The sequence below is a fragment of the Theropithecus gelada genome, chromosome 7a, assembly GCF_003255815.1.
Source record: "Theropithecus gelada isolate Dixy chromosome 7a, Tgel_1.0, whole genome shotgun sequence".
Taxonomy (NCBI): domain Eukaryota; kingdom Metazoa; phylum Chordata; class Mammalia; order Primates; family Cercopithecidae; genus Theropithecus; species Theropithecus gelada.
Window position 1 is genome coordinate 13,829,166 of NC_037674.1, and position 19,534 is coordinate 13,848,699.

The 19,534-nt window shown below is 41.5% G+C and overlaps 1 protein-coding gene across 4 annotated transcripts in view; it reads right to left on the reverse strand.

Moving 5' to 3' along the window:
• Nucleotides 1–19,534, reverse strand: part of RASGRP1 (RAS guanyl releasing protein 1) — a 76,392-nt gene that overhangs the window by 3,281 nt on the left and 53,577 nt on the right. For 2 of the 4 annotated variants that reach the window (XM_025390006.1, XM_025390005.1), the window contains exons 9-16: nt 16,442–16,717; nt 14,086–14,166; nt 11,518–11,622; nt 10,555–10,664; nt 9,406–9,550; nt 8,362–8,398; nt 7,064–7,216; nt 2,634–3,019 (exon numbers count right to left, since the gene is read on the reverse strand). In XM_025390006.1, coding sequence (XP_025245791.1) covers nt 2,634–3,019; nt 7,064–7,216; nt 8,362–8,398; nt 9,406–9,550; nt 10,555–10,664; nt 11,518–11,622; nt 14,086–14,166; nt 16,442–16,717 — 1,293 coding nt within the window. The remainder of the gene's footprint in view (nt 1–2,633; nt 3,020–7,063; nt 7,217–8,361; nt 8,399–9,405; nt 9,551–10,554; nt 10,665–11,517; nt 11,623–14,085; nt 14,167–16,441; nt 16,718–19,534) is intronic. The other 2 variants (XM_025390007.1, XM_025390008.1) reach the window with 2 other exon arrangements.

Genomic DNA, 19,534 nt, shown 5'->3' on the forward strand with positions numbered 1-19,534 from the left:
TGTACTGTGTGACATGATAATGGAATACCTTCACCTTCACAAACACCCTGAAAATAGGTGGTATACCTCCAATCTTACAAAGGAAAATGTTGCCATATAGTATAAAACTGCAGAGTTGAACCCTGGTATATCTAAACATAAAAGCTTTTATTTGCTTTTGTCCCGTGCTGGTTCAGTGGTGCATTATACTTAATATGTAATATTTATTAATACTTATTAATTTATATTACATATTGTAAATACTGACAATTTGACTAGTTATTATGGATAGGACTGTTGAATTACACATAGACTAGTCATTGTAAGGATTATACTTAATGGGAAAGTGGGACACATAATTGTTCCTCTGAAATGCACACAGTGAATTCTGGACCTTAGGTCTATCTGACAAGCCTAAAAAGTAAAGAGAGGTGGTGGTCAAAATGGTAGGAGGGTTTACTGCCTCTGATATTGCTGAGTAGGAATTCTAGTCTTCCTACAAGCCACTTCTCAAAGCATTGTTGCCAACCACATTTTTCCCTTTCATCAGCATGTAAAATGTCAAGATTTGAGGCAAACCTTACAGAACATGGAATCCCAGCCCTGTATTTCACAGGGACCAAATAGGTTGTAGAGTTTCACAGCTGGTGTAAGCAATGTCTGGGACTGAAAACCCCAATCTTTGCCTCCAAGACCAAAGTTCTTTCTATTCTATTGAGTTCATTTTTTGAGGTTTCTTTCATCGTTTTAAAAGTTGCATTTGGCAGTTTCTGTCCCTAAAGAGGAAGGGGTTTGTCTAACCCATGTTTTGCCACCTTCTGACTTGGTTTTTACAGCACATCTTAACGATAACTCTGAGCAAGAGAGTACCATTCATCCAGAAAATCCGTTGTTCTTTTTTCATATGTTTCTCTAAATATTATGTTCTTTGTACCAAGCACCAAATCAAGAGTTCCACATACGTTGTCTAACTTGTTTCTTCACATGTTTCTCTAATTCAGTTTCTGGGGGTCTGACAGGAAAGATAGAGCATTGAGGACAATGCAGGGAATCCTGAAGCCCTCATGGACAGTTTTTCACTCTGTAGAATATAGAACTATATAAGGAATCTACTAGCTGGATATTGGTTTTGTGTTTGCACTGACAGGTCTCCAGAAACACAGTGCCAACCTTGATGTTTTTGGGAAGAGCCAGAAAGGCATTCCTTCTTCTCTAATAAAGTGAATAGTAGTGTTGATATTAATGTGTCCTTGCTTCCCTGTCTCTAAAATGGCTTAGTTACCTATAATTAAGAAAGTACTATGCCATGGGACAGTAGGTTCTTACCAATTATAGGTAACCTCTTGAGCCAGCCCTGTGAGTTGTATACTCAAAAAGAAGTATAGTCATGATTGAACCTTCAGAATTGAGTATCTCAACAGTTGGCTGTTGGCTCTTCTTCCTTCTGCTGTTCCCATCTCCTACTTTCCTTTTTTTTTTTTTTTTTTTTTTTTTAAAAAAAAGATGGAGTCTCACTCTGTCGCCCAGGCTGGAGTGCCATGGCTTGGTCTCAGCTCACTGCAACCTCCATCTCCTGGGTTCAAGTGATTCTCCTGCCTCCGCCTCCTGAGTAGCTGGGATTATAGGCACCTGCCATCATGCCCAGCTAAATTTTTGTATTTTTAGTAGAGACAAGGTTTCACCATGTTGGCCAGGCTGGTCTTGAGCTCCTGACCTCAACTGATGCACCCACCTCTGCCTCCCAAAATGCTGCCCAGCCCTGTTTTCCTATTTTTAATGTCATTGTTCCCTTCTCTCAAGCCTTGGTACCATGTTTCCAAACTCTTGTTCTCCTTTCCTTGGTAAACTTTATTTTGTCTTTTCCATTGTCTCTGTTAGGTACCTGGTAATTAGGACATTGTGAGCCTAACATTGAAAAGCAGCTCCTGTTGTCATAATTGTTAATATTTTATACATTATATTGCTCTATATTATATTCAACTGTGCATTTGCCTGCTACTGTTGCTTTCACTATTCTAATATGTGTAAAAGATCAGCATATTCCCTGATGTGTTAGAAAAGATTCTCCTCGTTTATGTTAGGAGGGAGGCATTTTCTATGGTGAGCCACAATACACTCACCTTTCTCTTATTGTTGTTGCTGTAGAACTAAGATCACTAACTTCTCTTAGAAAGATGCTTAGGTAACCATAATGATCCCAAACCATAACCCTGATGAACATACCAAGGAGACCTCTAGGGAAGGAGGATTTAGGCAAGTTCATTTTAGTTCCATCTAGAAAAGGAGTGGTGTCAGCACAGTAAAGCTGACCAGTAGATACTGTGGTTTTTCTCCATGAGCCTAGTAAACAGTGCTTTGGGCACTGGCACCAGCACTCCAAAATGCCACCACCTGTGTGGTGACGGGGAGCCCTGTATAGCCTGTGCTACTTGTGTAATGTGAACCAAGGCCCCCAGTGGGTTGTGAGAAAGCTGGAATCAATCCATCCTTTCTTCCTTCCCTCCCTGTCTCCCTCCCCCATTTCTCCCCTGCTCCTTTTTTGTTTTAGACTGCTTGTAATCAGCCGGATCTGAATCTTCAGTTTCCATGCTCTGTCCTGGTTTGGCTCCACTTCTCTATGATAGTCTGAAAAAGGAAAAGGAAAAGGAAGGTACCTGTTCCAGCTCTTGGTAGGTAGGCAGTCTCAGGTGGCGGAGCTCCTCCTTTGATTTTATGAGGGAGTCTTTATTCTCCCACTTGACAAAAGCCCGCTTTCTGACCAAGACCGGGCTGGGACATGGAGAGGTGGGGCTGGGAAGCACATAAAGAGTATCCTGGGCTGTCTTCCTTGGGGAAGACAGCACAAAGGGACCTGAAGGGCTCTCACTGCCAATCCAAGGCTGTGATTCAGTCTGGGTGGCCTTGTGGGCAACAGTCCTCTTTAGCCGAAGAGAAATCTTCTGTGAGGACACTCCCATCAGCATGATGGTCCGATCCTTACTCTCCTCAGCATGTTCCACAGCCTCCCCATTAGGGAACGTAAAAGGTCCTTCCTCAGGTGCTGTAGGAAGATACAGGACATGCTAGTACTCTGGCTCAGGAAAGCAGAGACTCAAGACTGAGACGTTAGTTTCAATGCGACCTTTCTTATTGTTACAGGAGTTCCATATGTTCAGAGGACCCATTTTCAGGCACCCAATTTAGGGGGTAAGTGAGGGCTGAAATCCAGGGGCTTTGCTGGCCAAGACATGGCCACTGGTGTCAAGCTACATCCACCCTGAGAAAGAGCATTTTCTTCTGTTTGCACACGGGTTGCCTAGAGGGTTTCTGTTTTTGGAGGTAAGTTGAAGCCCCTGCCTCAGTGCTACAGAATTTCATAAAATAAAGAGAATAAGAACAGTACATAGACAGAAATGTTCCATACATACTTTTTTTTGACTCTGAAATTTGGGAACCCTCAGCATTCGTGTCTCAGTCTTGATATAGATACCCTCTAACAGATAAGAACTCTCTGGGGACCCGTTTGTACAATGGGCACAGCTTAACCATGAGAAGGAAGTTTTAGCTTTGTGGAAATGTACCTTAAAATGTATTGCCCTTGTTTGATACTGAAGGGAAAAAGGTAAGTTTCTCTGGTTTTCTTCAACTAAGACCCACTACCCAGGACCCAGCTTAGTAATGTTAGCCATAAGAAGTAATTTCCTGGAAAAGTAGAGTAAGAGCAGATGCATTTGAGGTGAGTGGTAGATAGGCTTTAAGATAAGCTGCAGACCATCTCAGTTTACTTTTTGGAAAGACTCAGCAGTAATTAAAACATTAGATAGTCTGACTTTGAAGACACGGGATTAGTATAGTCAAGATGGCTTTAAAAAACAACAAAAAAAGTTTTCTAATTAGTATTTGACCAGAATCAACCAGTTGTAAAACCAGAAATCTTACAAAGATCCTAGTTTAACTCTTGCCAAAGAGAACATAATTTAAATTAACATTTAATATTTATCCATTAAAGCTCACAATTGTAATTACATAGTTATCTAAGTGCTCAAATATTTAAATTGTTATGGTCACCCTAAAATAATTATTGTCTTTTTTGGAGGAGTGTTATGGGTGATGATTTTTTCCTATCTCCATTTTCCCACTTTTCTGTAATACAGTTATATATTCTTTTTACCAGACATAAATTGTCAAATTATGAATATAATCCCGTCCATTACTTAGGTTGAATTCCTAGACATACAGGGAGCTTGGGACAGAAATTTGGGCAGTATACACTTTGAGGAGCAAAAGGAAGAAAGCAATAAGAACAAAAAGCAACAGCAAGCCCTTCAAATTGCAGGAAGAGTCCTGAGAGACCACAGTGTTATAGAAATTAGGAGAGGTACAAGTTTCAAGAAAGTGAAAGTTGATGAGATTGAGAAAGATAGTAATAGGCTAAAAGAAATCACTGGAAATTTTGATTTGATAAGCAGATACCATCCCAGATAATAATGAGGTGGAAACAACTAAGAATGGATGATATCCAATAGTCATTTTTGCCATTATAAATAGACCTTGACTTTTAGCAACTTTATAATAATATAGTAATTTTCATTTTGTTGCCCATGATACATGTATGTTTATCCTACCTGTTGGTCTACTTCCTGAAAATTACTTATCTTACCAGTGTGGGGCAGGGTTTGGAGCAAGAGGAGAGATGGCCTGGAGAGGAGAAATCTCTAACAGCAGCCCCTTCAGGGATTCCTTTTGAGGTCTCAGGTTCAGGCTGTTCTCTGCTACCTTTGCCACTTGAAAATCTGCATTTTATGTGACAGAATTGTGGTGCCCTAAGGTTATGTGTAACTCTGAAAATACAGAGTACATGAATGAAATATAGGGTATAGGCCTATTTTTCACAATGGTGTTTGTGATTTTTGTTAAAAGTTGAACATCAAATCCTTAGTTGATTAGCATATTCTTTCTAAGACCCTGAGAGGATTTTTTCCCCCTAAGAACAAAACATCCCAAAAGTTTGAAGTCAGCCTGTGTTTAGATAGATAGTAAGGGGAAGGATTTAGGAAGACAGCAGAAAATTTGTACTTGGCTGACGTGATAAAAAGGAATGTGCATTTCTTACATGGAAGTAAAGCACTAAAGCTTTGATCTAAATGATCAACAAATGCATATTGATATATACTACTGAACATTAGAAATGCTTCAAATGCAGAATGTATACTATATGGACTTAAAGTTTTCTCTAGGCATCTGTTGTAACTATAGTGGCCTTATCACTTTAGGGAGCTTATTTCAAAAGAGTAATGATATTAACATATGGTACATAGGTGTTAAACCCGATTTTAAGTGCTTTATATAAATAAACTCATTATTTCCCTTTTTGGTTCTAATTAGAAGTTCCATGGCTTCTTATATTAAACTGGCACTAACCTAATAAGCATTGGATTTTTGCTGAAGACCTGTATGTTCTTCAGTTAGTCAAGGTGATCAGTGTTTTGACATGCTGGCTGACCAGCCAGCTCCGAGATCAGGGCCTAGTACAGCACTATGAAGCCTCGTGCCCCAACCCTCCCCAACAAGCCCTTTATGTTACTCTTTTTTAAATAGCTCCTCATTTTATCATATAGACAGGCACTTGTCATTTAAGACTCTCTAGACTGTCTCATTTTTCTACTTCATCTCTTACCTAAATCGCCTTAACACCTTTTTTGTTGTTTCTCACTATCTCAAGAGTACTAGAGCTGTTCTGCCCTTGGCCTTTTGCTCCTACTGTACATCCTATCTGGAATGTGCTCTGCCCTCTTCCCATAACTTAATTCTACCCTTCCTTTAGACTTAGCTGAAATTCCACCTTCTGCATAAAGTCCCAACAGCCCCAGTACAGCGATCTCTCTGCTATGTCCTCCTGTCATTTGCTGTCACTGCAACCTATTTGGTTCTTAGCATATACTCTTGCATTGTTTCTAAACTGCTCTATATTTATATATTATCTTCCCCCTAACTAGAACTACTCCATGAAGACAAGAGACAGTCTGTTCTGCTTCTTTGCACTTTAGATCTGGGGCATCTCAAACATACTTAAAGTCATTTCCTTATTGTACTGTTGTTTGCATTTTAACATAAGTGAATTTGCTAGTTTATTTCTTGAATGTTGAATGTTTTGGCTTAGTCCTAGGATTTTTCTTGTATGATTTGGAATTTTAATCTGCAAGCTCCACATGAGTGGGAGTTTTGCCCCCCACCCTTCCTTTCTATATTTAGCCTTCTGTTTCTAGAATTTCAACAATTACTGCTACCTGGCCCCTCAGGGTCCTCCAGACTAGGACCTGGTCTTAAATTAATGGCTTGGGGCTCCTCTCCTGGAGAAAAATTGGGGATATCATAGACAGTCACTCAGCTACTAGAAGACTGCCTGTGGCTAAGTCTGCTTCCCGCTGCTAAGTGATAGTCACAGTTTTTTAAGCATTGGATTTTTCCTTCTCAATTTTAAGCAGTAAGTCTGGTTCTGGTCACCTTTCATGCATAGGTGGTCTCTGTTACTATGCAGCAATCAAATTCGCAGTTGCCTCTACTTGCTTCTAGACATGCAGCCAAGCAGACCAGTAGCTTTTGCAACTACTCCTTGCTGTGTGTTTCTAGTACATGTCTGACCTGTGAGATGTGTGTCTTTGTTTTGAATGCACTGTGCCTTTTAATGTTATTTATATACTTTGTATGTGAATTTACATTATATATACACACACATACATATGCATGTACTTACATATTCTCTCTATCACTGTTTTGGGTTTGGAGCTGGGGATAGGGTGGGATAGTTAACTGTTAACTTGAGGGACTATCCTGGCCAGAAGTCAGTATCTGTGCTTGGTGTAGGTGCTCAATAAGTACCTGCTGATTTTTATGCCTAACTAGGACTCTGCTGTTCTCACACCTCAAGTCTGAGACATAGGCATCATGGAGCTAAAATCTAAAACTGGGGGAGGAGTCAGCCCTGGCCTAGCTGTTGAGGTTAAATTTAAACTCTAACATAGAGTCATGAGGTAATCTTTCCTCCTCTAAAACTTTTCGCTTCCTACTTCACTTTCCAAGATGAATGTTCCCAGTGCCTACTTACCATGGAGCAGATCTTTGGCTCCCAATGAGCAAAGGTTGGACACTGGCCCCACAGAGGTGTTGTTCTCTGTGGGAGCTACTGGGTTCTTGGCTCGCTTCTTGCACTCAAACACAACCAGATCTTTGCACTGTTTGTGGCAGTTCATCCCGCAGTCTGTGGACAAGACATCCTGGGTCAAGAAGTCTTTCATTTTTCTCTCTTCCCCAGTGTGTCTCACAACCAAATTCATGCAGTGCTTTCTTGTCACACATGTCTGTTCTATCTTCTGGAGCTAAGACACAACATTCCTAATGAAGCTAGCATTCTTCTCACTTGGTGAAGCCCAGAGCTCACATTCTTAATGTAGCCCTTATCAGTGAGTCTGAGCATCAGAAGCAGTATCCTGATACCTTGGAGGGAAGAGATGGTGTCCTGGTATCCCACACATTCTGCCTACTCTAGTGAGACCCTCTGGAAACGCTCAGCTGTTAGGTCTTATTTTCTTTCTTGCAGTAAAAGGTTTCCTTTCTTTCACTCCTGAATTCTCCTAGTCACAAGGAAGGACAGTTATGTCCTGAATGATAAAGGGCCTTTAGTAATTGTTTATCTTCTGTTCCAGAAGAGATTCTATCCTTTTCACTGGGGACCCACCCTTCCATGACTATATGGGAGCACCATCTCCTACCAGCCATCCCTGTTCTAGGCCAACATCAACAGAAAGTGGATTTGATCAAGGGAAACTGCCTAACTGTGCAACCGGGCATTTCTCTCTTCGGTGTGGTGGTCATTCACCGAGGGTGTCCTAGGAAACCACTTTGGGGATGAGACTCTGAACTCTGCTGAGAAGTTGTGGACTAAATGGACAACTACTACGGGCAAAAAAATGTTTTAGAGGTGGGACTCTTAAGACCATGTGATATGGTTTAGCTCTGTCCCCCCATCCAAACCTCACCTTGTAGTGCCCATATAATCCCCATGTGTCATGGGAGGGATCTGATGGGAGGTAATTGAATCATGGGGCAGTTACCCTCATGGTGTTCTCACGATAGTGAGTGACTGCTCATGAAATCTGATGGCTTCATAAGGGCTTTTCCCCCTTTTGCTCAGCACTTCTCCTTCCTGCCACCATGTGAAGAAGGATGCGTTTGCTTCCCCTTCTGCCATGATTGTAAGCTTCCTTAGGCCTCACCAACCCTGTGGAACTGTGAGTCAATTAAACCTCTTTCCTTTATAAATTACCCAGTCTCAGGCAGTTCTCTATAGCAGCGTGAGAATGGACTGATACACCAGGAAAAACAGTTAACAATATTGAGTCTTACCTTTACATCGATATCCTTGTTTGATCACTCCCCAGAGCTATGAAACAAGAGACAGAATATACCACATGTCATTCATCCATCTGGTGTGAGGCTACAAGGTGACATTCCTTTATTTTCCTTCATTCTACTCTCTAGCTCAAGTGGGAAGGAAACCTCATTTATCTCTCATGTCTTGTCCCTTCTGACCTTAAATTAAACATGAGAAGAGTTTATGCTGATCAAAGTTTCTCAAGAAGCAGCTTTTTTTTTTTTTTTTTTTTTTTTTTGAGAGTCTTGCCTGGTCGCCCAGGCTGGAGTGCAGTGGTGCGATCTCGCTCACTGCAACCTCCACCTCCTGGGTTCAAGCAATTCTCCTGTCTCAGCTTCCCAAGTAGCTGGGACCACCAGGCATGTTCCACCACACCTGGCTAAATTCTTTTGTATTTTAGTAGAGACGGGTTTTTATCATGTTAGGCAGGCTGGTCTCAAACTCCGGGTCTCATCCGCCCGCCTTGGCCTCCCAAAGTGCTGGGATTACAGGCATGAGCCACCATGCCTGGCCCTCACTAGCAGCCTTATGACTCAGACATTTTCCAGAAATGGATGAATCATCAGGCAAACAGGTTCCTAAGGACTCCAAACAGAAGGTTATAGAGCCTTGCATCAGGACCTGGGTTTAGGGGGAAACTATTGGTCAGGAGTGGAACGGAGGAGGGGCATAGCCCATATCATCTCCTAAAGACAGAAGGTATCTCATACGTCTTTGTTATAACACTTGAAACAGCACATAAATATTATACTTTAAAAGTATATCCCTAATTCAGCATTTCTGGTACCATTTATCTAAGGCCTCATGCAGTAGAAAAGAAAACACAATCAGGAAGAAGGGAGAGACAATGAGTGCAGGTAAAAACCACACGCTTGAGTTCTAGGTTATTCTAGCTGTCTGTTTGGGCTCCAGGCTGGGATGGGTTTACAAGGATTGTGAGGTCTGTGCCTGTCTTAGTTAAACTAGCCCACACTCTTCCCCAAATTCAACCCTGGAGCACCCTAAGAACAACTTACAAATCCAGCACAGTTGTCACAAAAAGTGGGCTTCAGGTAGGTGGTCTCTTGGAAGTTGTGAGGAAAGCCCAGGCCCAGCTTGGAATAGATTGAGCTGGCTCGCATGAAGTAGGCTGTGATCTCATCCCTGCTGATGAGGCCTTCCCTGCCAGCAAATGACCAAGGCAAGGATGTGAGTATAAGGGGCATGGAGGCAGGTAGCAAGGGGGGCTTGTAGCCTTAGAAACTCACCTTTCTTTTTATCCTCAGTGGTAATATGGTATGTGCTATGATTACTTCCATGGGCCCTACTCTTAACAAGGATACAAGATGACATGTGGTAAGTAGGTGAGGCAGCATTAGTCATTTCCACAGAGGTGTTCTTTGGCCAAACCAGGTTTTCCTAACTAACTTGACCACTATCTATAAGACTTGAAAAAGAAACAATGTAAAATGTACATGTGTATAGGGAAGGAAATGTCTTATGCTACAGTTTCTGACTTTAGACAGTACCTAACTGGAACCCACTAACCATACAATTGGTTTCCTGTAGAGAACCAAGATAGAATTTATTTAACCTTGAGAAAAGTAAATATGCAAAGTATATAAGTATTAGTTGGTTCCCAAAATGTGTAATGACAAAGCAAGAAGGAAGACTAAACGTTTTTATTTATAGTTGACCATTTCTAAAGTGGCAGATTTATGGAATGTTCAGTTTGGAATTTGTTTGTTTTGGAGACAGGGTTTCACTCTTGTGGCCCAGGCTGGAGTGCAGTGGCATGATCTTAGCTCACTGCAACCTCTGCCTCCCGGGTTTAAGCAATTCTCTGCCTCAGCCTCCCGAGTAGCTGGGATTAGCGGTGCCCACCACCACACCCGGCTAATTTTTGTATTTTTAGTAGAGAGGGTTTCACCATGTTGGCCAGGCTGATCTTGAACTCCTGAGCTCAGGTGAGCCGCCCACCTCGGCCTCCCAAAGTGTTAGGATTATAGGCGTGAGCCACTGTGCCCGGCCCAGAATATTTTCTAAAGCATGCATATTTTATGGTCTGTTCTTAAGTGATCACAGCAGCAACACATCTGAGTTTTCAAATGCTTCTAGTGACATACCTATAAACCTATTCTCACCAATGGGCTCATAATGACATCTTCCTATGTACAAATCCTCACCTGTCTTTGTCCATCACACAGAAGGAAAATGGAAAACTCGCAGCAATCTTTTCAAATTCTTCCTGAGAAATGTATCCATCCTGGTCGTGATCATAGTTCTTGAAGACAGACTGTGAAAAAGGAGTTTTTTGGTGATTACTAAAGAGAAACCGGTCTTCTCTCCCTTTAGGTCAGATGACGAAGAGCTGGGGCAGTTGGATAAAAGCCTTTAATAACCTGAACAAGAGGAACAGGGAAGCCTGCTCCTTTAGCTGTGGCAAAGATGTGGCAGGTCACATCTCAGGCCTTTGCTGGTAGCAGCATCTGGAGGGTGGCCATGTGCTTTGAATCATTAGCACATCAATTATACTGTCATGCTGGCTACTCCTAGTTCACTACACAGAGGATGTTCTCCCTTCACTCTACCCTTTTTTTCATCACTCATCTCCAGTTGCATCTTCTTTGAGAAGCTTCTACAAACAGCCCAGTTGGAAGTGCACTGTCCCCACTCTTAATCCTCTTGTTTCTCACTGTTATGCTCTTTTCTGTTGTTACACGGGAGTTGTCCACGAGGATAAATGCAGAAGTATGAGAATATATACCCCTTCCTCAGCAATTAGCACAGAGAATTGAATCAAGCAGTACAAGATTTTTCAGTTTTAGGTTTACTGTATTATCCTTTACTATACTCAAATGTATCCCATTACTTTTGTACTCCTGAATCAACTGACAACCTTTAAACATATGCTCTTCTGCTAGGGGTCTTTAAGAGGAGGCACGACTGCCTTCATATAAGGCCAGTGTGTATTGTCAAAATGTAACTTCTGAATTGTTCTAAAGCCACAGTAAGAGAAGTAAGTGGTTCCTTTCAAGATTATTGCCTTTATATTTCCACCATTGTACTCTCCTCTCCCCTTTGCCCCACATACAAAACTGAGCCAGGCAGTGCCTTGCTTTTGTGTGCTGAAACACCGCTGTACTTACATCCACCATCCTCTGGACGTGTTTGCTAATGGTCTTTGGATCAGGTTTGGGAGATACTCCAGAAGCCCAGTCCACTACTACTGGTGGCTTTGAAGGTGTTAGTGGCTAAAATGAAATATTTAGAGAAATCCTCATGACTACAATGCAGTATTATAACCTGTAGCTCCTTCTTTTCCCACTACCTGACAGTTACATTTATGGACAATATTCAATTATGTTCAGTGGCGAGGAGCAGAGAACCCACAGGCAACTGAAATCTTCTAATAATTTTGGCTAACAAGGTACTGTGCTTTACGGTTTCCAGAGTGCTCTTCACATACATTATCTGCAGCTACAGATAATTTGAAATTCTCAATCTGCCTGAGTTGCAATTCCCTCTCCATTAAACCTTTTGTCAGAGCTATCAACAGAGTAAAGTGGATCATTTATGCTTCCTCTCTATTCTCCAGTCACTCTGCAGTAGAAATGTGAATAAGGAAAAGCCTAGCTAAAAGGCAGGAAGACACAAGAAAAATAATCTGAAGCCTGGACAAGCTCTTTTCTAAATACAGTCATGCATCACTTAATGACTGGGATATATTCTGAGAAATGTGTCATTAGGTGATTATGTCATTGTGTGAGCACCACAGTGTGTACTTAACACAAAGCTAGATGGTATCGCCTGCTACACACCTAGGCTATACGGTATAGCCTACTGCTCCTAGGCTATAAACCTATACAGCAGGTTATTCTGCTCAATACTGTAGGCAATTGTAACAATGGTATTTGTGTATCTTAACATAGTTAAACATAGAAAAGGTAAAAATATGGTATAGAAATTTTTTTTAATGGTACACCTGTATAGGGCACTTAACCATGAATAGAGCTTTCAAGACTAGAAATTACTCTGGCAAGTCGTGAGTGGTGAGTGGATGTGGAGGCCTAACATGACTGTATACTCCTATATACTTTATAAACATTGTACGCTTAGACTACACTAAGTTTCTTAAATTTTTTTCTTCAATGATAAATTACCTTATTTTACTGTAAAAGCTTTTCATTTTTTTAACTTTTACTCTTTTGTTATGACACTTAGCTTAAAACACACATTGTATAGCTGTACAAGTTATTTCCTTTGCAGCCATATTCTACAAACTTTTTTCTATTTTAAAAATATTTAATTTTTTAAAACTTTTTTTGTTATAAACTAAGGTACAAACAATTACACACACTGGCCTATGTCTATACAGAATCAAGATCATCAATATCACTGTCTTCCACTCCACATCTTGTCCCATCGGAAGGTCTTTAGGGGCAGTAACATGCTTGGAGCTATCACCTTCTGAAGGACCTGCCTGAGGCTGTTTCACAGTTAACTTTTCTAAGTGGAAGGAATGCACTCTAAAATAATGATAAAGAGTATTGTATAGTAAGTGCATAAACCAGTGATATTTATTATCAAGTATTAGGTACTGTACATAAGTGTATGACCTAGACTTTTTACAGCTTAGTAGGTTTGTTTACACCAGTATAATCACAGACACAGTGAGTAATGTGTTGTGCTACAATGTCACAATGGTTCTGTCACTAGGCAATAGTAATTCTTCTGCTCCATTATAATCTTAAGGGACCACTGTCATATATGAGGTCTATCACTGACCAAAATGTCATCATGTGGTGCATGACTGTATTTGAAACTTGGCCCAAATTAAAATCTCTTTGAAAAAACAGAACGTACCCTTTCCATTGAAATGCCTCTAACCTGAAAATGGAATCTACCAAATATTTTCAGTCAAATCTTTCATTACAATAGAATGCTAGAACTTGATCCTTCTATGTGGAGGAGTGCAAGTTAGCCACCCCAATACATGAGCTGGATTTCTTAAGTGTGGGTAACTCTCTTCCCTTGAGTACCACTTGTTTTAGGGTTTGGAAACTTCCCAGGAGACTGAAATGATTTCACTTGCCTGTGGGAGGGCAGGGCAGATAACCTGTGAAGTTCCTACTGTGGGCAGTGCCAGGACTGTGTACTATTTTGAGGACTTCTCAGCATAGGACTCCTGTCAAAAGACTCAGCAGACTGTTCTTTTCACCCAGAACATTACAGGAAAATGGGGCTTTTCTATCTACCAACCTGGAAATCTTCAGAAATTTAGCTTCTGATTAGTATGCATATTACTCTCAGTATCATCAATGAATCAGAAAATAAATTTATGTGGGGATGCTTCTTAATGGGAGGGGGATGTCACTCTGGTGCACAATAGTATCTTCCTTCTCTACTTTGTAAACCACTGACTGATTCCACCACACCTGGCGTTCTGATGATATAGTTATTTACTGTTCACTAGTTATTCACTGGTCACACATTAGGCTTATCTCTTCAACTACATCACAGCTTTTTAATGGACAGGAACTATTCCTCAGACATATGCTGAAAAGTTTTCTCTGTTCCTAGCATAAAGTTGAGCACTTAAGAAAAACGGTATACTTATTAAACTGAACCGAAAGTCTGTTCCTGAGGATGAATGAATTCGAGGAGAAGCTTGTAAAGCACCTGTTACATGTGGAGTCTTAACAGGAAAAACTCACTGGAGCTCTGTGGTTCCTTGGTTCCCGGGCATAGGAAAGCTCATAGATTTCATCCTCAGTGTAGTAGAGATCCAGGGATAGCTGCGGATCAAAGCAGAACAGGGTTCATTGCTAAGATGCTGTTTGCCTCTCCCACGGCTGATGGTTCTTTCTTGGATTATCCTTGCCAGTAGTTTACTCTTTTAGGCTCTAAACAGTTTGTTTTTAAAATTCACAAAACAGGTATAACACCTACTACTGCAATAGGGCAAGCATTACTTCTTTCTCATTAAAATGTTTTTAAATTTTAGATATATCTCAGGATGCTCTCTTTTTAACTATGATTTAAATCCAAGCCTCTATATAGAGCTTAGGCCAAAGGCCTTGTCTGGACAGATGACCAATACATCACTTGTTCTCTCAAAGCAGAAAGATGATCTAAAAGGATGGTGTGTATGGTCTGAGACTATTAAATTTGAGTCCAACAATAAAATTCAGTTTAAATGGTAAGACATATTAATTGCTATTAAGAGTTAATGAGTCTGGGTGCATGGTGGCTCATGCTTGTATTCCCAGCATTTTGGGAGGCCAAGGCAGGTGGACTGCTGGAGCTCAGGAGTTTGAGACCAGCCTGGGCAACATGGCAAAACCCTGTCTCTACAAAAAATACAAAAGTTAGCCGGACGTGGTGGCGTATGCCTGTGGTCCCAGCTACTCAGGAGGCTGAGGTGGGAGGATGGCTTGGACCTAGAAGGCAGAGGTTGCAGTGAGCTGAGATTGCACCACTGCACTCCAGTCTAGTTGATAGAGCCAGACCTTGTCTCCAAAAAAAAAAAAAAAAAAAAAAAAGAGTTAATGAGTTTCATATATCTTAGAACTACAAAATTTTAGGAGAGAAGTCCTTAGGAATAATCTTATTCTTAACCTTGAGTCTATGGATAGGCTTCAAGGAGTTCAGAACTTGAAATTACATGCATATTTAAAAATATATGGCTTATGGGCCGGGCAAAGTGACTCATGCCTATAATTCCAGCACTTTGGGAGGCCGAGGTGGATGGATCATGAGGTCAAGAGATCGAGACCATCCTGGCCAACACGGTGAAACCCCATATCTACTAAAAATACAAAAAATTAGCCGGGCGTGGTGGCAGGCGCCTGTAGTCTCAGCTACTCGGGAGGCTGAGGCAGGAGAATGGCAGGAACCTGGGAGGCAGAGCTTGCAGTGAGCTGAGATGGCGCCACTGCACTCTAGCCTGGGCAACAGAGCGAGACTCGGTCTCAAAAAAAAATATATATATATATATAAAATATATATAAATATATAATGTATAAATAATATATAAATATATATTTAAATATATAAATAAATTCATATAAATTATATAAATATGTATATTTATATATTATTTATACATTTTATATTTATATATATTTATAAATATATATAAATATATATATGGCTTATGTACATTTTTCTGGGAAGAAGGGTCACAGCTTTCATCACAAGATTTATAATCCAAAGAATGTTAAGGTTCAGTGCATGTTTTTACAAATGATGTCTGAGGCACAGACTTGCCAAGGTCACCTGGCTAATAAGTGAAAGGACTAGGATCACACACCAGCTGATGTGAAGCCCAGGGTTCTATCACAATGCTGCTGTGAGGCAGAAAGAGGTTATGATCATTATTCTACTCCCCAAAAACAGCGGGTTAAAACCTGTATAACTAGAACTGGAAGAGAAGTTAGAAGTCATCCCAGAGACTAATCCCTCTGAGGAGAGGAATCTTGGAGGGTTATATGTCCACAGTCACACAGCTGGTGACCTACAGAACTGCAGGTCTGGAAGGGAGTTCATCTGATCTCACCCCATACTCAAGATGCAAATCCTGGTCTCCCACACCACTGACAAGTGTTCATCTACCCTTCGCTTGAATATCTCCAAGAGCAAAGATCTAAGCCAGGAACCAAAGAATAACTCTGGGTGTTTTTTGTTTTTTCACTTACTGCCTGCCCTTTTTATGAGAGCACATTTATTCTCTTCATCTTTTACGAAGACTTGTACCCCAATTTGCCATCAGCTCCTCCCAGAGAGCTTAGCACTGCTTTTGTAGGGGTAGTGAAACAGTCCTAGAAGTCTGGAGGGCACAGCCTCTAGAGTCCCAGCACCTGGGTCTGAATCAAGCCTCTGCTACTTAATAATGTGTGGTCTTCTGGCAAGGTGGATCTTTGTGCCTTCGTATCCCTATCTATATGTTGGAGAGAATAATAGTACCTGCTTCATAGAGTGAGGATTAATAGCTAATATTTGGTAAGGTGTATAGAATGGCACCTGGCACGGAGAAAGTGCTTAGCAATTGTTGTCCTGTGTGAACCTCACCGTCAGCAAGTGTACCAAGTCCTTGTTGGCCTCCAAGGGTGGGGCCACCTCTTGCAGCTGGACCAATTCACTGATATGATTGTACAGGGCCAGTAGCTTGTGGACGTTCACTTTCCCATCCTCCAGGTAGTCAGGCATGGCTTCATACAGGGAGATGAGGTCCTTGAGATGCACACCCAGAATGGGGATCTTGAAGTCGGTGCACTCTCCATAGGCTCGCCGATAATTGTCATAGTTTCTGGAGGAGGACAGCAGCTCAGTCATCTCACCGAGAACCTACAAAGCAGAACAGACCAATCACAGGTACCCACTAGGTAGTGTGTATTGTCCGTAATGACCACCTTGCATATTTGCATCGCCTGCCGTGATCTCATCCCCTCCAGAATTTGTTGAGCAGGGGGTTATTCATGTAAACGGTACAGATTATGACTCCCCAGTTAAAACCTCAGCTATGTCAAATATCACAGAATATATTTACAAACACAAGATATGATTGAATCTATTATATTACTTAAACATTATAAATGGGGGTTTTATCATTTTTATTTTAAAATGTCTTTCTTTTCAAAAATAAGGACCTGATACAAAAATTTAAAAGGTGCAAGAATATATAGTGAACACTATCCCTCTAACTCCTGTCCCCAAGCCATGTGATTACTTTCCTTGGTGTCTTCTTAATGCTTCCAGAGACACTGCATTGATTAACAGTTGAAATGTGATGTCAGGAAATGTTGCTGGCACGGGGAAGAGCATGTGTTTTAAGAGTGGAGCTTCAGTAGTCTATTGTGTGTTATCCTCTATGAGGTGCTCGGTGGGCCTTTCAGGATTCTCAGAATGGGCCTATGACTAGAAAGCAAGTGACATTCCATTCACAGACTAAAACCTTGAACTAAAAACCTGAATAGACCAGATCAATTCCGAGCAAAGGACAGGAGAGAGGACACTAGAGGTTACACCCTGCTTCAACCCTGGAAGTGAGAACGGCTGCTCACCAGCACAGAAAGGGAGCAGCCAGATCTGGTTTTCTTTTCAATCACATGTCATTTAAGTCAGCAAGCAGTTCACAGAATCCATTCCCCACGAGTGATAACCAGCTTTCTCAGAAGCAAAGACATGAAGTGACTGTCTGCCAATCATGTTATCATACAACATAAGGAGTCCTCTCTTATCCTTAGGGGGATACAGTCCAAGATGCCTAATTGATGCCTGAAACAGTGCATAGTAACAAACCCGATTGCTGTCAAGTGGAACACATTTCTGTTCATGTTTTCCACCCACGAGTGTAATGCCATTCCCATCATGCACTGTGGCCATAACTTTTGCAGTCTGAAGTACAAAAGAGAAACTAGAATGAACTTTTCCTTTTTCACAATTTCATAGATGAAATTCCTTCTTTCTTAGATCTTAGCAACCTCAGCATATGATTTTTTTCTTTCCTTATTAAGTAAAGAACTTAGAGGAAACACTTTAGGGCTGCTCTCTGGTATATCCAAATTGCCAACATCATTACTCTTGCATCATTACATTACAACATCATTACTGTGGGGCCATTAGTAAATAAAGTGAGAGTTACTTGAACACAAGCACTGCAATACCATGACAGTCAATCTGATGACCGAGATGGCTACTTAGTGACTGATACGAAGGAGTCACAGAAAGGATGGAGTGGGATGGCTTAAGATTTCATCATGCTACTCAGCACAGCATGCATTTTTAAACTTATGAATTGGCCAGGCGTGGTGGTTCATGCCTGTAATCCCAGCACTTTGGGAGACCGAGGTAGACGGATCACCTGAGGTCCGAAGTTCAAGACCAGCCTGGCTAACATGGTGAAACTCCGTCTCTACTAAAAACACAAAATTAGCAGGGCGTGGTGGTGCACACCTGTAGTCCTAGCTACTTGGGAGGCCAAGGCAGGAGGATTGCTTGAACCTGGGAGGTGGAGATTGCAGTGAGCCGAGACTGCGCCACTGCACTACAGCCTGGGCAACAGAATGAGACTGTCTCAATCAGTCAATCAATCAATAAAATAAAACTTATGAATTGTTTATTTCTGGGATTTTCCATTAAATTTTTTTTGGACTGCAGTTGACCTCAGGTAACTGAAACTATGGAAGACAAAACCTCAGATAAGGTGGGACTACTGTAACCCTTTTAGACACAGTGCCCCAACTTAATAAATTGTGGCCTACAAAATACCATTTCTCCACAATGAAGAGCTTGGAGTTCTTGGAGTCAGACCCCTTCAAATCACTGGGAGATGGCAAGAGAGCTTCCTCCTCATAAACCTCCACCAACGGTGCAGGGGAGCCCCAGGCATGGAAGGGGCTCCCACGACAAGAGTGTAACAGCAAAAATGATAGAGATATTTTTATTCCCCTCCGAAGGTGAAATCAACAACTTGGGGACTCTTGCTTCAACCCTGGACTTACTAATTCACTATGCAGACCACCCTGAGGGTCAAGTAGCTACTACAGGAAGCACTGCTGTGGGGGACGCCAAGCGGAAGAGCAGCAAGCTCTCTCTTGTAAGCTAAACCGACTTGAAGGCTTCTTAATCTCTGTGACTGTTTCTCTCTGTCACCTCTGAGGCACGGGCAATCTTTTCAACTGCTGCGCCTGGTTTCAGCAGAACTGTTAAGGAATGAAGAGGTGACTAAAGATGATGCCCTTTTGATCAGACCACTGGGGAGTGGGGGGCCTCCCTAGAGGCCCAGCACTGTAAGAACAGATAAAAGACTCCCCAAAAGGGAGCTGAACACCTGGGAAAAACAGCTAGGGCAATGAGCTCCGGTATCTCCCTAAAAAGAGAGTTCCTCTTCATGCCAGTTTGGAAAGATCGGGGCTTGAGTATAGTAAGGTCCTTTTACATGAGATGAAAGTGCTCAAAGAGCAGACATTCTCTAACCCATGCCATACATTTATATCCTCAGTATATCACAGTGGTTTATATTTATAACAGCAGCTCCAGCTGGGCTCAGTGGCTCATGCCTGTAATCCCAATACTTTAGGAGGCTGAGATGGGAGGATCGCTTGAGGCCAAGAGTTGGAGACGAGCCTAGGCAACAGAGGGAGACCTTATCTCTACAAAAAT